The following is a 20,184-nucleotide window of genomic DNA, read 5'->3' on the forward strand; positions in this document are numbered from 1 at the left end:
AGCGGACGTGAACGTACTGACATTGTATTAGCTTTTATTTTTCACTTGTGGCGTGAGTTCCAGTTTTAAAATTTATTTTTGAAATATTTCGAGCGACACGTTATTTCTAAACTATCTACCATTTTATTTGAAATGTTAAAAGTATCCTTCTATGCTAAAAATTTGACGTGAATTATTTTTTAGTTCGTAATCTTTAATCTAAAATAATGTACGTATGGTTGAATCATTGTAATAATATGTATTAAGGCTTAATGGCACTGTAAAAATCCAATGTCCACATACTGAGTCCAGCGGTAGGTATCACAGACGGAATGTTTTCGCAAAGTTCCGGCTCAACCCTCGCACGCATACTACAGCATAAGAAAAAAACTCGGCACTTTGCGCCTTGCAGGGGGGGGCTCCACCCCCCTGGGCCCCTCAGATGATGGTTACTTAAACCCTGACGACTAAAATTATTAAACATGGAACATGCTTTGCCTACTGATTCTCTGAATGCTGGTTGTCCAAATTCTAAAGAAAATTTATTTATCAAAGTAACCGAATCCAAATGATTTAGACAATGTTACTTTTTTGAAAATTATGTAATTACAATAATGAAACTAAAGAACTAATAATAACAGACTAAGAATACGTCGCACAGAATGTAAGCTACTGAACGTAAAATGAAAATAATCGGCGCGCGTAAGTAATCGGGCCGCGGGCGGGCTGCGCTTCTATAGTAGTTATTCTACGTCTATTCTTCGTAACGCTTTTACGTCGGAGATCATGAGTAAAACATGTTCCATGTTAAAAGAATAACTTTTTGGTTCGATAATAGGTATATATCAATATGTACATCGTGCGCATGACCAATACTGCATGTACACGAAATGTATCAATAGCGAACTGCGAATGCCTCAGCCTACCAGAGACACATAGCGGAAAAATATGATCCTCCCAATATGATACTCGTACAATTTATTGATAATAATACACATCTACGAATCTATGGTTCCTTTTGGTCACGTCAATATTGAAGCTCGATTTGACATTAATAAAAAGAACTTCGTGTTGTAGATATTTTTACAACGTTTTTCTTAGGTCGTATTCTTATTTGTCCGGTGGTTGTTTGCCCGGTACAAATCTTACAATCGATTTTTAACTAACTTCCCGACTAGCTAGACATTTTAACTATTAGAATATATCAGAACACAATGCCGATGCATTTTATTACAACGTTTTTCTTAGGTCGTATTCTTATTTGTCCGGTGGTTGTTTGTCCGGTACAAATCTTGCAATCAATTTTTAACTAACTTCCCGACTAGCTAGACATTTGAAACTTTTAGAATATATCAGAATACGATGCCAATGCATTTTTTTAATACTTTTAGCCATCTTAAGTAGAATTGAATTCATTTTTAGTTAATTCTGTTTTGTATGAAAAGTTATTTCGATTGGTTACTAGGGGTCCTAGCAACTAAATTATTATAAATAATAAATAAATAAATAATATATACGTGCGTTACTATGGAAATCAATATGAAGTGACATTTCATTATTCACTATCAGCACACATTTTTGCTAGTCAAGTCAAGTTTATATGATTCAACAGAAAATTTAAAAACCTTGTACTTACATAAAAAGTTATTTTTATCTTGTAATTATTATTTCTTAAAAATAATATAAATTATGATTTATTCAAAAATATTTCCTATGCGTAAGAGAAAACCTAATAAACCAAAATATGTTAATGATAAACGTAACCATAAAATAATGTGGAATGCTAAGATGGGATCCTTTAAATATTTCATATTTCATGACGTCTTAAAATATTATATTAATTTTTCTTTTTCATATTTTTAGATACGTTGGTATATTATATTACTTGTACAGTATTATAATTATATACTCACTTTACAACTCCTCCAGTACTATCTAACCACGTTACCTGCCCGTGGTGATTTATTGCAAGTGTGTTATTCTCAATAAGTTGTACCTTGTAATGTCGTGAACCAATAATGTAATCTATAAACTATGCAAGTTTCATAAATATTGGTTTAATATGTTTTGAGTTAATATAAGAAAATTATATATTTTCTATTTTTACTTAAAAGCAAGTGTTTTAAAATTATAGAGAGATACTAATATAAATATTGAGGGGTCTAGAAACCAAAACGTCTGTTTCCGTTTTAGTAAAATTATGGCGTGTCATTAAAAATGTGTTTTTTTCTTCTTATGGATATAATTTTAAAAAAAAAGTAGGATTATAAATGTTATTTTGATACTGAATAATACTTTCTTTTGAATTTGTACCTATACGAAAGAATAAAGACATTTTATGCATCTTAAGCGTCGACTTTAATTTCGTGGGTGTCAGGTTCTAATCCTGGGTCTGGCAAATACACATATTGTTTTTCAATTTGTGTTTGGAATCAGAGTATGGACCTAATAGGTTGAGTAAGTGGCCAACATCAATTTCTCGTAGAAACAAAAATCTGTTAATACAGACCTCCACTCTGTAGAGGCTCAAATGATCCTATTAGGATCGGACATTGTCATTAGAGAGAAGTAAATTAGAAACATCTATGTACTAGATACAAATACAGAACGTTAGTTTTTTTTTAAACACAAAAGGCTCTTTAGGCTTAGAGGATAAAATAAATATGTATATTATGTGGGATATAGTGCAATCTTGCCCTTAACTATGCTCTGAGGCTAGATCATGCTATTATGAAGCAATTTTACATTTTTTAATGTACCTAATTTGTTATTTTTTATGTATAGGAAAAGGAAATTCTTTAATTATTCGATATGCGTAAATAAGTACGCCCTTAAAGTGATTTATAGTTTTCCGTTTGACACTTCGCATTGTCTGCACTAGACGGAATGTGAAAACTGTTTGTGACGCTATTTCCATTTTAGTATTTTACCTATTGTATGGGTTGTAAAGAGTGTAAATATAAATAGTTTTCCTCCAGACGCCGTATAATACGAAACAGGACCATATGCTCAAAATAAATCTATAGAAGGGTTGCCAAAAAATTTATGACTGTTATTTTTTATTTTGAATATTCTTCGTATTTTTTACTCCTTTTATTTCTTCTATAAAGATGGGATTTCTATAATGTAAATTCATTCATTTTGATGGCGGTTAGGTCTGGGTGACAGCATTGATATATTCAAATAAACGCAAAGTCATATTCACAATGATAATCATATTGTCAAGACAACAGCACTTTTTCTACAGCATGGTGGATAGCAAAAAGTCTCTCAGAGAAGGCATCCAGGGCGCATGTATCAACAATATGCTCAGAACGGTTTGAATTTCTCTACACTCACATGAAAAAAAATATGGATTCAATCACTACCCATGTATTTTATACGTACATCGGGTGTATCAGAAACAATTTGCGGTTAAGGCCTACTTAATTTACTAGCAGTACTTACTTAATTTGACCCGTTAAAGTATTATTGTACGGTGTGACGGTGTTCCGAGAAGATTAATGATTGTCGTCAGAATTAATATAATCATCCAGTGATACCTAGTCAATTTCCCCCCTCAAAATAGAAGCTAAGTCCCATCGATTGATCACCAAATAGTTTTTGGTCGATGGTGGCCTATGATTTTTATTTTATTTGAAAATATCTATTCTTTGGGGAGCACATTGACTAGTCTTGTACCCCTCGGTAATGGTGCCTGATGAACTTGACACGAGGAAAAGACACTGATTGAGAATAGATCACGGTTGCGACCTCGTATCTATGTCTCTATCAAATTCACAGTAATTTTAAGATTAATGACATAAATTAAGTGTTTTAAAGTTAAAACTGTAATAAAGAAATGAGATGTAGAGTCGTTTTAATGCTGATAAAAATCAATATACTTAATTAAATGTTGGATAAAGCACTTAAAAAAAAAACTTTAACCACTTTCCAAATAAATATGAAAAACCATTTTCAAAATATTCCAATCCTAATTTTACTTTTGAAAAACGCGATAATTGCAACTTGCAACAGAAAACGCTATTAGTTCAATTAAAAATGAAATCATAAAAGTTTTTCACGTGAAGCTAATTCTACGTTAAATAATATTTTAAAGCTAAAATATGATAAAGTCTAAACACACAATAGGAAAAAGGAAAAACACTTCTATGGAGACGAAAAATAATCTCCAGTATTGGATTATTATGAGTAAATAAAAAATAAATAAAAGTTATCCCGACCCGCGAGAAAATGCACGCGCCATTGCGTATAGTAAATCCATGCACAAGTACATAACATGCGCTATTATTAAGTACTTTTCATAAATTTATTATCTAATATATGAGTAAATTTCAATTTAATTTCAAGTTATGTAGCTGTCCTGCAGGGAATACCAAAATTAATTACAGCCAATACTACCACTGAATATTAGCCATGTCAACACGTAATAGCACAGCGTAGTGACCAAATAGGCATTAATATAACATGAACACATCGTCATGAAAGCACAATAATTATAACTAGTTTGATGAGAGTAAAATCGGACTGTACGATACATCAGTACCTAAAGCTAATCTCGCGAGAGCTTTGTGTAAATGACATGACTTCCAAGGTGGTGTTGAATTAAAAGCTCAAGGTAAAACGGCTTAGGTCAGAAGCGGTGTAAACAACTTACACTACGACTAGTTCCGCGGTTTTAATACCATACAAAGTGAATAACAGGTAAAGTTTTGTAATACAAATAAACAAAATCAAAACATATTTAAGTATATGCATAAATAAATTACCTACTTAAAAATATCATGAATGAATCAAACAAGACGTTATTGTGGAGTGGTTATTGGATATTTGGGTTGCGATTATGATGTGTTTATGATTTTATTGTACTACAACAATAAAATGACAGAAGTGATATTGTGTTGGGTACGCAAAAACCCGAGTCGCTTAACAGGTTTGGGAGTCTCCTTTCGAATACTATCCCTATAGTATAAACAGTATAAACATAAACCGTTATTGAGTGTTAAAAATCAATAACAATTATATTGACATAGGTATTAAAACATTAATTGATTTTTTATGTATATATTATATTGATGTATTACACTCAGATCCTGAATAGCTTAGTTTTTTAAGTTCTTCATAATTCTGCTTAGTGGAAAATATTCATGTTTTTAGTGTGTTTCAATTATTGGTAGTAATGGAATATTAATTAATATTCTAAATAAGGCGCTTTTAATGTCAGTGTAACCCTGGAAAATCAATCTATTATTGACGCTTACATGTATACGGTTTGTGTTTTAGACTTGAATATAGATATGTATTACATTGTTAAATACAGGAAACTCAGAAATAATGGAAACTGAAATATCTAACGGGTATGGAGAAACAGGCAACCGATCTCGAGAGTGGAAGAATATGGGATAAACTTAAACACTTATCGCATACGCCTCAAATGCGCTTGTCCTTAGTTCTGAGTAAGACAACTGCTCCCGTTTTATACACTGATTCTCATTCAATATTGGCGTATTGAAAGGTTGGAACACACACTATTGCACGTCTATAATGTGTGGTTCATGTTCGTAGGACACTCATACCACAGAACAGATAATAAATAGAATACCGATAGGCTATATTCAATACGCCGCATCTTGATGCAGGGTTTTGAATGTATGAGTGTTCTACGAAAATGAAGCACGCATTATGCACGTGCAATAGTGTGTGTAATACACCAACATTAAATGCATAAACCGAGAGCAGTTTTCAGTATTCGACGTAAAACGTATTCTTGACACGTGTGTAAGTTTAACCCGGATTCTTACTTACTCGAGTCAATTACCTGCTATAGCCTTACCCTTTATGTATTTCATTACCCATTATTTCTGAGTTCGCTGACTCGTACATTCAAAACCTTGCGTCAAAATGTAGTGTATTGGGGATTAGCCTATCGGAATTAATCTGTTCTGTGGATACATAATGTTATTCTATAATGTCAGTTTTTTTATTAATTTATAAACAATTTTGTCCTGGTAGAACTTTGCTATGTTTAGATATGGTAAACGTGAATTAAAATCAGATCATTATTAAAATAAACATATAAATGTTCACACAATTAAGAGCAGTTTCAAAATTTGGTATTTTTTATATTTTTCAACTAAACAGCTGCCCTCACTACGAATGAGCCAATCACACTCCTCTTTACATTGGGAGGGTATTAGCTATATCTAATCCTATGGGTGTAGCCTGGGGCAGAACCAAAAAAAGCACCCCTTACGCAATACTAAACATTTACTTATTCACACTCAAACGGTACTAAAATGACCACAAGACCGTCCTAAAACTCGCTAAAACAGTGGACTCATCAATGGTTCGGCGGTAATACGTGGTAGCAAAGAACTAGGAACGGAGAAGACTCGAATGGGTTACTGAACACCTTCATCCAACAGTGGAATGAAACCTGTGTATGATGATGAGAGTAAATATACTACTAATTAAATTCTAAAATTAGAAAATAATTTTTTGGCGAGTATTTATTTTCCCGATATATTGATCATGCTATAAATTTAATATTGTATTAAAATAAAAATACCTTTTCCGGGTTCAAGCTTTGTTGAAAGTTTGCTTCTCACTCGTTTATCGATTTTAGATCGACTGTCAAATATTTCAAAAGACTAGTCTCAGCATTTTGCGATATATTATATTTTATTTTTATGGACCTTTTTTCTACAGAAAACGTTATATTTTAAGCAATAAATTGCTTTCCTTTAGGAAGCCTAAAAATGTTTTTTTTTTTTTTTTGAATCGTGATTCCTTTTCGAAGACACAACTTTGTCTCACGGAATACCAAATTTAATAAGGGGAATAAAATGAGACGTTGAAGATAATTTATAAAAGATAACTAAATAAATAATTTAAGGTAAGATATAGATTTTTATGGGTTTTCATAGAAATTTAAATAATGATATATTATTAGATTTTAAAAAAATCGTTTCAGTCTAACTGTTGTTGATTATATATCGTCACCTCAATACTACAACTAGATAACGTGATTTTCACTGTTTTTGAGATTGATATTGTATATGATTATATATTTCCTTCTCTATAAAATGATAAAACTAGGTAAGTCAAAAGTTAATGGGAACTATATTAATTTTGTATTTGAAAATATTAGATAACTTTAAAACCATAAATGCATTAAATAAATAAAATATTATATCTATTTTTTCATTCAATTGAATATTATTTAATTGTTACCAAGTAGACAAGCATATTTTCTCTTTTTATTTAAAAAAATAATTATAATAGCCTAAATTTATGTTAATCAAGTAAATTTTAAATTTCATTTTCCCAACAATGACCAAATCAGGGGAATGGGACGACTGGCCTCCGGACAATTCGACGCCGCACTGTCGTAGACACGTGTAGACGAGGTATTTTAATCAGTTTTTATCTACTACTTAGTAGTTCGAATTCATTTTACTCTTCATATGTATTCTTTATCGCGGATTGAGAATTACCATGCCAAAGGCTTTATAAAAAATAAAAAATAACTCTTTTTCGTTGGAACTTAAACATATCCACGATTAAATCATTGTTTACGTCTGCATATTTACATTCTCACCAACTATTAAATCATAATATAATCATTGAAATATAAATAATAATATTGAATATTTTTTTTAAAGTACCTATAAATACCTAACGTCTATTTATTTTTGAATTCCGTGGCGTCCAGTTGTCCGGTGCCAAATCGTCCTAGACCCCAAATCAGGGTTATCTAGTTGTAGTATTGAGGTCACGATATATATATATACACTTTTGACAATGTCATAATCTGTCCACGTTCGGAAACGTCTTCCTTTCATCATAATATAACGATAATGACAAAAAAATATACGTATTTAACCTCTCCTTTACGATACCAATAAATTCCGTCCGTTCTGGTGATGTCGCCTTTAATTACCGTACCAGATTATTAGCTGTCTAGTATATAAAAGAAAAATGTCTATTTGGCAACACAAATAAGAATAATAAGGTTTCATGGTCATTATTTGTGATTTGTTTTATCTAAAAAATTATCAGAAAGGCATAAAAACTTAATTACAATTATTTGACTTATAAACATTCATATTACTATCTTGATCGTACCGCTTACTTTCATATCTCTTTCTCACAATTGAATATGTCTCTCTTTGTCACATATACTTTTAGATCTCTTTTTTTGTAATGGAATACAACGCTCCGTTTGCAATATGCATTTTTTATAATGTATGATAGATAGATGAAATCTGACGGATATCTATTAATTATATGTAGGTAATATTTACTGGATAAGAATGTTATCGATTTTGAAAATTATAACATTTCAATTAGAGAAATAGCAGAAAAATATGAAATGTATATTTACTGAAATATTGGCAGTTTAATGGGCTGGGTAACCTGATGTGACATTACAGTAACGGGAGTGTTAAGAAAGAAAATTATCACCATATTTAATTAAAAATAAAATGCAATATTTTAGTTTTTTGTCGCACAATTCTTTAGATATTTGTATTAAAAATACATAACTTCAACCCGAGAAAAGGATTGTAAAATTTAAGAAACTGGACTAAGTATATTATTAGGTATATAATAAATTTTTTCGACCATGTCCAATCCTAATAATAACTCCACAGAGTGGAGGTTTTGAATTAACAATTTTACAAAAAATGGGTGTTGATCAACCTATTAAGTCCATACTCTGACTCATACACAAATTGAAAAACAATGTGAGTACTTGCCAGACCCAGGATTCGAACCTGGGATCTACGTCGCTATATGCCGCGCGTAAATTTATGTAAAATATATTATGTACCTATGACATTTCAATATTCAAGTCATTTATTATTTATTTGAGTGTGACTAAACTATTTTTTATCGTATGACTAATTTGGCTCATAGCATGTACATATAAAAAACATCTGCCATAAAAATATCCTTGGGATTCGATTCCATCTTCAAATCATACCATGCCTCTTAGTTTTTATCTTGAATGGCTTTATGTCCGTAAGTTATAACGGATCTATATTGTGTAATATTAAGGCTATCAGGCTATGTTCTTTTCTTCGTTTTTCTACAATTTTCCGGTAGACTGTATTGCGCCTCGCGGGAAATCAAAAAAATGTGATATTCAGAGATAACTGCCGCAAAAGTGAATGGGAATTCGTAATGTTTGATATGACTTAATCTTTGGGAAAGTAATTTTCTATTGGGCTATTTATTTTTATGGGAACCATTGTATATTTCAACAGGTAATACTATTTTTCCATATACATGATTATGAATAATATATTATTTTTGTATATTTTTTATATAAATAATATAAATATTCATGTCAAGAAATGTAATCATTCGATCAATACGTTCTGTTTGATGTTTGATTTAAGTTTAATTTATTTAACGTTTGAATTTTAAATAGTTTATGCAGCTTGACAATTACTTCCTGGATATTCAATAATCTGTATTATTAAGCTGCTTTAAGAAAAAAATCTGTCTGAAACATGTGTTTTATACTTTACCTACTTATAATTATATAATATATTATATATACTACAAACATGTAGGCAATAACCTCCTGTATCTTAGTCAGTAAAATTCCATACGACCATCCGAAAGATCTTGAACTCCTTAAACTGAATGAAACACTGACATCCTTAGGCAAAATGCCACCCTAGTGTAGACCAATTCCATCTATTTTCATTTTTAATCTAAAATTGTTAATGTCAAATTGTTAGGTGAATCTACCTATTTTACTGTCTTACAACAATAATCTTGGAAAAAAATACGCAGGTACCGATTAGAGCATTCCTACAAAACCTACTCTCAAACGGCGTTATTTTTAGGTACGTGGAGGTCTGAGGCACTGACAAATTTGGAACCCACTTGTGATTTCTTTAAACCAAGTTGTCGGTACTTTCTAACGAATGGAAAACCGGCACTACTTTCAAAAGTTGTAATGATAGTATTCAGCCGCCCGTTAGCAACGCGTGGCTTGCCCACCCCCAATGGACGTCACTGGAATTAAATAAAATACATATTTTTCATCTGCCTCAGAAACATACAAATTGGGGGGAAAAATATTAGTGAGTGCATCGGTAACTTGAATCGGAATTGATTTAATCGGAATGCGATGGTTATGCTATCAAGTTTCATTTGCTATAGAAATTGTGTATCATTTAATAACTAATAATGCCGCATTGTTAAATCTTGTGCATTATTCATTTGAATACAAAAAATTGTTTAACAGAATAAAAAATATATAAATAATTTTTTCTCATTTTCATTCACATTTCTTATTCTTAACCGCTCTCAAATTTTCCACAAATGCGTACCACCAATACGAACATTCTAAATGTTCAATACTACCAATACACCGAATTTCAATGGTAAACCGCATATTGCACAAATATTTACGTATAGTCACCTGATAGGTACGAGGATATTATATATGTTTTTATTCTCTGGGTCTGTCGGTGTAATTTTCTTGTGTTTACTTTTAGTGCGCGCAGCCTGAGTCAGCGAAGTATACAGGGAAACTTTCGATCATTATTTTGACGACTCTTATGAAAGTTTGTTATTTTTTTCAGCTCTAGTGGTGCGATTCATTACGCGGCGATTCATTGGAGAATATGATCCAAGCTTGGAAAAGGTCTACGCTTTTCATACAGTTATGGATAATGAAATGGTATATTTTGACATACTGGACACAGCCGGGCAACCACACGTAAGTTATAAAATATAATATAATAATAGTATATTATTTAAAGATAAGATTCTAAAGCTTTTGGTATTTAACGGGAAACGATGGGAAGCTGGAAATAGTCACGATCCGAGGGGTAGAGAATTGACAATTTGCACTTGATTCGCCGTAGGGTTCGAACAAACAAGTTTATTTTGATACTAATTTGCATAAAATCACGTTTATAGGATATATAATTATACAGATTGTAGAATTTATTTTCTTAACTTATTGACCGAGATCAAAACATTCTCTCTCAACCCAAAAAAAAATACACTTTACATTTACATTACAGAAATTATATTTTGGATCGATTACTTGTTCACACAGGTGGATGCCGACTGATCATTTTTTTCTACCTGCCTGCAGGCCTATTCTATCACTTAACTCCAAAATCATTTAATTAGAGAGTTATCAGATGTGAGATCTTGTTCCACGGCCGTTCATGACCGCGTTAACAGAGAACTGTCAAATTTTGTTAAGTAGACTGCAATATATTTTTGGACACTTAATTCCAAATGCATCCAATTCAAATCTCCAATTGGCTAAAAATGTCTTATTGGAGATTCTGATCGGATACATTTGGGATAAAAAAAAATCGCGGGATCAAACATTTCGGGTAAGACGCAGTGCCGTGTGTTACCAATTATTGTAAATAACCGCCTAGTATACGGATTTGCCCCGTGTGATATCCATGTTATTTTTGATCAATAAAAATTTTCATCTTACCGAGTTAACTAGTTAGAATAGCCCTGCTCGAATCTATGTTATTCTTTTAGCACTTTTTCAATGAGAATTTCCAATTTCAAATAAATAATATTATGATGCTAATAATACCTATATACTGCATTAACTACATCTAAAAACAAATTTTGAAGAGAATTTAAAAAAAACTTTTGAATGTTTCACTTTTTTGAATTTCCATTACATTTGATGGCTATTTTTATAGTATTGTATCAATTCAGTATATTATTTTAAAGTAAAATATCTCAAAAAATCTCAATAATAATTGTGGTATATAGGTATATAAATGTTTATTTTTAAATAAAACAGCTTATAACAATTAATTTCAACGAATTAACTTTCAATCAATTAATACTCTTAATGCAGTTTCTAATTTTATAAGCTTAGATTATAAGATATAAGTCACGCACCGTACTATGGATTAATTACCTCGTGATTTGTCATATTATGAGCTATATGTTTTCAAATCGCTTATATAATGACAGTTCATATGGAAATATTTGTCGAATTTTATTTTGATGATGAAAATATAACGTAATAAAAAAAAAATAAAGGATATTTACTTATTTAAACAATTATCACAGTCCATAAAAAATAACGTTACTAACGTCCTTTATTCATATACGACGATCTGTTACCGCAAGCTGTGTGGTATTTCGATGATTAATTGCCACTGCGGTGTACACACAGTGTGCATTTTTGATTTAATTATGTTTATTACTGCAAGCTAAATGCAAACCAAATCAGACCAGAATGATATGGAACGAGCATAGATCAGCTCCATTATCGTAGCACTGAGCTGTTTTAAAATTATCTGTTTTTCTTATTTTAACTCTACAACAGGTATTATGACCAATTACAATAGTGTATCTAATTATAAATAGAAATAAAACAATCACAAATGGAGTATATGTTTCATAAATTTGCACTCCGGCTCTAGGATGAAAATGATTTAATATATTCTAAAAATATATTTTTTAGATATATTACCCATCTATGTATTTATTACTACATATATTAATATAAGTAAGTATCATTTGATCAGGTGTATCAGTATAGTAAATAATGCAAAGTTATAAAACGTATACTCTACCTAGGCTTTAAGAAAATTATATAAATATATTGGAGCTCCTGGATGAAAGACCAGAGCATTATGCACTGAACTACGAGGGCGGCTGTAAATGTTATAAATGTTGCCATCAATGAATTAAATAAGTGAATGATATAACTAGAAGTGATTGTTACGGTGAATATGTCAACGTTTTTATAATAATATGTTAAGAATAAAATACTACCCATTCATAACTTACATATTTTAGTTAGTGTTTAGCAAACTAGCTTGAATTCGGACATGCGTAAAAGAATGCCAGATAGGTTTAAACCATATTGCTATTTGCATGCAGGATTAAATCTTTTGTGTGTATTTATAAAAAAAAACTAAGGTGATATTTTGTGTTTGTTTCTTTTAGGAGAGCGAGTGTTTGACTTTAGAGGCAAACATTAGATGGGCAGAAGCTTTTATTTTAGTTTACTCTGTGACAGACAAGTGCTCCTTTGACGAATGCAACAGACTAAAATTCCTCATCAACTATAATAAAAGAAGAAGAAGATTGGGCTCCAATTCTGGAAAGGTTGGTACTATAGATATTATTTCATATCCCTATGTATTGCAATATTAAATTTACTAAGCGCGCAGATGCCAATGCTAATCTATGATATTCTTTGGAAGATTCACTATACATCTCAGTACTGTAATATACCTAAGTATTATATATATATTATATTCATACACATATATTCTTTTTAATTCGACAACAGGCCGTGAGGCCAGTAATAATGACAGTAGTTTAATGAAATAGTAGTGTATTTAGTAATAGAAGTAAAACAATCTCAGACACCCACATTCGAGAAAATCATATCAATGAGATCAAACCCGGAGCCCCCGATGAAACGCCAGCTCCTCACGCACTAGACTAGGATAAAAGGCGTTGTGTAGATTTGATTACAAATTATGAATATTTTACAAAATAACAAACATGGGAGTAGGCTTATAGGCTATTTATAAATTATAAAAAATAGTTTTATTAATTATGTATTTTCAACAATAAAACATCCAACATCCTTAAATTTTGTGTATATTCAGAATTAAATAAAAAAATAATCAGAAATAATAATGGTAACCGTATATTTTTGCATAATATCATAATATGAAGGGCAGGCGAAAAGAAAGATTCACAAAAATCGGAAATTGAGTTATTGATTAAAAATATCATTGTTCAAACACTAATCTCAGAAAGAAAACATTGAAATTTAAAAGAAAGATTATCACAAACATTTGACAAAGAATATTTATAAATTTTTTCTTTTTTTTCCAAAACTAGAGAGAATTGTGATAGTAATTAATATTAATCTGACATGTAAGAATTTTTAATTTTGAGATTAATAAATAATAAAACTATGAAGTAATTAATTTTTTTAGTTTATTGAAAAACTGAATTAATGTGACAATGGTGTTCCCACAAAATATTGAATAATTTTGTTTTTAAATTGAACGGAAACACTTCGATAAAGATGACTTTTATTAAATAGTATGACATATTATCATATTGTCAACTATTGTGTCGTATTGTCTGTATGCGTAAATGTACCTACTATAATATCTGTCTATCGAGCGATGATATCATTGTATTGTGGTTGATGATACAATAGTACAACGCGTTGTCATTGTATTACCATATGCTTACCGAATTTTAAATCTTTGTGTATACGGAAGTAATCAAAAAGCCCAAAAACAAACATTTTAGGAAAAACTCTAGAAAATATTTTGAGCACATTTTTTTTTACTTTTCACGTAAGTAGATATTAGGAATTATAAGCAAGAAAGACAGTTGGATCAGTAGTTTAATTGCATGAAAGCACTCAGGCGATAGGTGAAGTATATTACTCTGTTTAATTATTTTATGAGAGGCTTCTCTTATACGTACAACATATGCCTGGATTATCTATTAAAGATCATATTGTATTTTTAACAGAAACAATAATTTATGACTAAAGCTGACTAAATTCGTTTAATAAGATCCACTTTATTATTCCCATGAACGGTGTCTATTATTTTATTAGGTTGAAATAAACATTAATTAACTGATTTTATAACAGAATGTTATTTCAAGCAACCGGGAACCGAATTATCAAGGGAAAATTACATCGTAAAGTTTTTTTTAACTGTCTTATTTATTTATCTTTAAATTATTAACAACACATGCTTAAAATATAATGAAATAGTTATTGAAATATATGAATTTAACTGTATTACTTTCAACGAAATAAGCGTGAATCTTTTATAAGATTAAATAATATTTTATATTCTTATATTATGTACTTATATATATATATATTTAAAAGCGTTATTTCCATGACAAATACAGTCGCAATTCTTCTCGTTTTTTATTTTTTTTTTCATGAATATTATCTACGGTAGGTAATAATATAAAAACCTACATATTTTTGTAACTAAATGGGACTCATTTTTACCGTAAATTTAATTCGTAGTAAAACATAATCATTTCAAGTTTAAGTAAAAAAGCTCTTCACAATAAAAACATATTTTGTAAAATAAATGAATGGATTTGATTCAAAGTATAATATCAAGTATCATTGAAGCTTTTATATCTCTAATATAAGTTTTAAAATACATTTTTGATTTTCTGCGAGTAAAATAACCTTTAAAGGAGAAATTAATATCGGTTTTACCGGGAAAACGTCGATTGAAAAGATATTAGCTACAAAATTCAACAAATAAAAACATCTTTCAAACATTTTCTTAGCATGCTTTTCGAATTAACTGAAAATATTTGAAAACATTTTATTATTCATTAAAAAGTTTTAAGAAAATCTTAGATACCATTTTATTTTATAGACTTAGTATTGCTTATTGTCTTCTAAAGGAAAATAAATATTAAAATGATTGTATATATTTATATAATTACTATTATATTTTTTTATAAGCCCGATATTACTATCAAGATAAGATACCTACATATATAAAACTATTAATACATTTTATGTGTATAACCATACGCATACCAAATTATTATCATTTCCATTTTCTCTACTAGAGTGGAGATTATGTCAATAGACTTATTTATAGGAAAATAAATGGTTGTAAGCCATCGATTGGGTCCATGATCTATATTGTGCACCTTAGTGCACGCCATTCTTCTTGAGAGTCTTCCAAATCTTTTAAGCGCGTGTCTTGTTTATTACGCCATGATATATGCCAAAAAGGGTATGGAAACGTAGTAGATGATAAAAGAAAAGCATCTGGATCCGTGCTATGATCAAACATACATATAACGTAATTTTAATTTTACTCGGGATCAAAACCACGCCCACGGTTTCAGAGATAACCACTCTACTAAACACACCACCTTGGGCCATATTTCTAATTAATAACCAAGAGAAAACTTGCACGATGAAGATTTAAAGACTTGGTAAATGCTGTGGACCCAGTATAAACTTACATTATTAAAAAGTTATATTTAGTTTTCTTTTTTAATAATAACTAAATTATTATATTCTTACTATATTACAAAAAAAAGTAAAATATTATAAATAACAACTTTGTTTTATTGAAAGCGTGATTTATACTTTTATAGGACAGCTATATTTTTTTATTATTTCTGAATAAATATTATGAAATTCGACTTAAGTTCGGAGCCTACAGATTTTATATTGGTAGAAGCTGTCTTGACATTTTCATGTTTTCAGTGAAAATAATAAAACGCTTTTTTCGGAATACGAGAGAAAATTTTTTCCCTAACCCAATAACTTCTCCAATTTAAAGACTGTCTAAGCTAACGTATTAACATACGAGAAACGAGTGTTTATTTCCACTTTCCAACAAAGTGAGACAAATTCCCACAGTTTATGTAAGAAAACGAATAATAATAATTGTTTGTTTTACGTGTCAGACTTAGTAATACGTATCACTGTCCAAGCTATTCTGAATCTCGTTTTTATTACAAAGGCGTAAGAAATAGAATCACCAAGATAATGTTTAATTTAGTTTACCTTTTCATTTAATGATTGTTTATTGTAACGTGATCAGAAAATATCAGTATTATTAATTATTGATACTCTACTTAATCCAATATTAATTCGTAGTTAGTTACCAGTGTTATATAAATTATCGCATTGTGGCATTTTGTGAGTCTTGACATCTTAGAAAATCTGCTCCGTTGCCGACATGCGTGGACATTATTTTATTACATGCATTCTTACGATGGCTATTATTTAGTTGATTATGTGTTAATATCTCTACTTTAGAGCCGTTGGACTTTTAAGTCGAATTTTGCAGAAATTAGTTAATTGCACATTCTGTATCATATTATCTTTCTGAGCCGATTCAACTTGTGGGTATATTCACAACAGTAAAATGTTATAATATCTAACAGAAGTCCATAAAAATAATTAAGCAACACAAAATCTTTATTTGCGTTTTCCGATAGTGTTCTTTTTGAATGCAAGAACTATAGTGATACACCTACATGAATATAACATTATTTTGACTGAAAATACATAATTTTGCTAAACTTCAGAAATATATCTAATCAATAAATCATAGAAAAAAGAGTACATATTTCACTTTTTAGATGAATATTCTCAACCAATTAAACTAACGACCCAACTGTAATTCTTACGAATAATTTATAATAACTACGATATCTGAAGTATCCATAACTTTTTGTGTCTTGATGTCACTGAACCGCAGACATTTAAATTAATTATACTTATGTCATTTTATGTGTTTTGAAATTGGAAATTTGCTTATATTTAAACGAGTTAATATATTTTTTTGTATGTAGTGTTACTCGAAAGTATGCGTTTTCAGATGAGCGGGTTGCGCGAATATAAATGAACATACATCGAATTGATATGGTTTTGCCCCAGTGTTTACATTTTAATGTTTTTTTCAGAGTAATAGAACTTTCTCCAGAAATGTATTCATATAATATAAGTGGTATAACCAGATATGTCATTCAATATGGAAAACGTAGTATTTTTTTCATTTAATATGTTATAATAATATAAAAGGAGAAACATTTTATGTAGATACTGAATGATATTTTTGATTTATTTAATCCAGTCATATAATACAGTAAAGTTCTTTTATATATTAATTCATGCAGAGTGTTTTTCTAAATTCCTATCCATACTTTGGATATAATAATTATAATATGATTTATTTGTAAAGTGAACAAGATTTTCTTGTTGGGCATGTATATCAAATGTTGAATATTGATTTTTATTAGCATGAAAATTACGAACCATCTAATTGTTATTGTCTTATTTCTCGGAAGCAGTTTTATTGTCTTATTGCCTGGATGCAGTTAAAATTCAAAACGATCGAATTATTTAAATTCTGAATCTATTATGTAACATCACTGACATAATATTGTGATGAAAAATAATTATATTGCAAAAGTTGCTTTGCGTTTGACCTGTTAAACACTTCTGATATTATATATTTATCACTCAGTAATTTAATATCATATTTATATAAACCAAATTTTTCCATAATAATTCGAAGTAAACACAACATTCCTAAAGCTACAACACTGGACGTAGCTTGCAATAGACAGAGTGGAAATAGGAAACGTTTCCTGTTGGCGGCTAAGACCTAGTGCTATACCGCTGATTTTAATGATGATTGCCTATATTTATTAGTAAATTGAAAACTAATCTATTGATTTAATTTATTTTTTTAGGAAAGTGTTTTGGATGTTCCAGTAGTTTTAGTAGGTAATAAAACAGACCAAAGTGGAGACAGAATGGTGACCGTTGAAGAGGGGCAGAGAAGGAGTAAAGAAATAGGCTGTGTTTGTTTTCATGAAATTTCAGTGAGAGAAAGTATAGACCAAGTAAGTATACAATGATATTGATTAATTTATTTTTAATGAAAGATTCGAATATCAAATATACCATATTTAGATTTACTAAACATGTTGTAATCTTCGTAAATTTATTCATGGACAGTAGAGTAAAATATGCTTTGTGACTTTGTACTTTTTTGCACTTTTTACTATACTGATAAGCCTCTTTGTCTGATTACCTCGCATAAAACTAGATCAAATGATATTCATTTGTATAAAAATATTTAGTAAGTAATAAATAAATAAATCGATAATATACCTACATAATATATAAAAAAATATTTTTAGAATATATTTAGTACATCATTTTCATCTTAGAGCCGGAGTGCTAAGTTTAGTTATGAATTGGCAACTCTAAAACTATTTTAATTTACGTGAAGAAAGAAGCCCATGCAAAAGTAGTGATAATATGTAATTAATTTTATGATTTTTATCAAAAGTACGTAACATAGTTTATTTTATTAAAGAAATATTACTTGTAGAAAATGGACAATTTATATATATACAAAATTCACATGAATTTACATTTAAATCTCTATAATAATTATGAAGTTTTTAGTTCGTAAGCGTTTTTTATAACATATATTATTTATGTAAAATTTACTAGATATTTTACTTTTCATCATTATACTTTCAAGAAATTGTTGTTTGAAAATTATTTTAAGATGTACAGGAAAAAAATGTACATATTATGGATTAGAAATCAGTGGCGGGTTTAAATGAAGTAGATAAGGTGGTCGATTCGTCAGAAAGTACATTTTTTTTACAAAAAATATAAAAAATCAATCATTTCATGGGTATATTTAAACTTTGGCAACATAACAATTTATATATTTTAGCACTCGCTAGAGATTTATCGCATAAGCAATTTTTGCAAGGAGAATTCTAAGCCTGTTACCGTCTCGAGTATCTACGTACGTAAATCAACCACTAATATTATAATTGAAAATTTTATCTTGTATAGCAATTCCAAATACCCTAAGTACACACCTAACTACACTTTTTAAAACTTTTCAATATAATTACTTTTGTTAGGTACCTGCCTGATTTAAAGCCTAAATATTTATAAAATTGTGTAATAATTATTATCCAACACACATCGTAGGAAATTGGCAACGGAAAATTTACATCTTTATCATTTTCAATCAATATACTTAGTGAATTACTATTCCAGACATGAGCATAAGGGTTGATTCATAAGTAACCTTCACAGAGGTGTATCATACACTTGTTGCGTTTTATAAGAAAGTGTTGTTCAATTGTAATTGCAACTATATATTTTAAGCGTAAATACTTAGTTACAGAGGTGAATTAGGCTGGTGAGATATCAGGAGGAATGCTTATAAGGCGATTAGTCCCAAATGTTTTGTTTCATATTTAAATTTTGAATCTGTGATCCCTTCAATATTATACAATAGGATTCATTCACTTTTTATATTAACACTGTATTATAATAAACAGGTTTTGTTTAATTGATCATTCTTCATTATAATAATAAATATACTTACGTATAATAATTATTAAGAGATACGTCATCTAATTTTGTATCAATTAATTACAAAATTTCGGGTCGGACTTCCCCCCACAACAATCCTCCCCAGCATATGTACTTACTACTCACTTGATTACACAAAATCGTTGAGCTGCTAAAACCTCTGATGTGACAACATTGAAATTTTACAGAATACACAAAAAACTGATCTATAGGAATAACATGATGGTAGGCTCTGAATAACCTGATTTATCTAATAAAAGCTAACTTATATGGTTCTT

General features: G+C 29.7%; 1 protein-coding gene across 1 annotated transcript in view; it reads left to right on the forward strand.

Moving 5' to 3' along the window:
- Positions 1-20,184, forward strand: part of LOC147064039 (ras-related and estrogen-regulated growth inhibitor-like protein A) — a 154,358-nt gene that overhangs the window by 119,233 nt on the left and 14,941 nt on the right. The window contains exons 3-5 of the mRNA XM_085959210.1: positions 10,584-10,720; positions 12,949-13,110; positions 18,247-18,399. Coding sequence (XP_085815336.1) covers positions 10,584-10,720; positions 12,949-13,110; positions 18,247-18,399 — 452 coding nt within the window. The remainder of the gene's footprint in view (positions 1-10,583; positions 10,721-12,948; positions 13,111-18,246; positions 18,400-20,184) is intronic.

Source organism: Rhyacophila brunnea, unplaced genomic scaffold (genome assembly GCF_057557595.1).
Source record: "Rhyacophila brunnea isolate RB1 unplaced genomic scaffold, BYU_Rbru_1.0 scaffold_8, whole genome shotgun sequence".
NCBI lineage: Eukaryota > Metazoa > Arthropoda > Insecta > Trichoptera > Rhyacophilidae > Rhyacophila > Rhyacophila brunnea.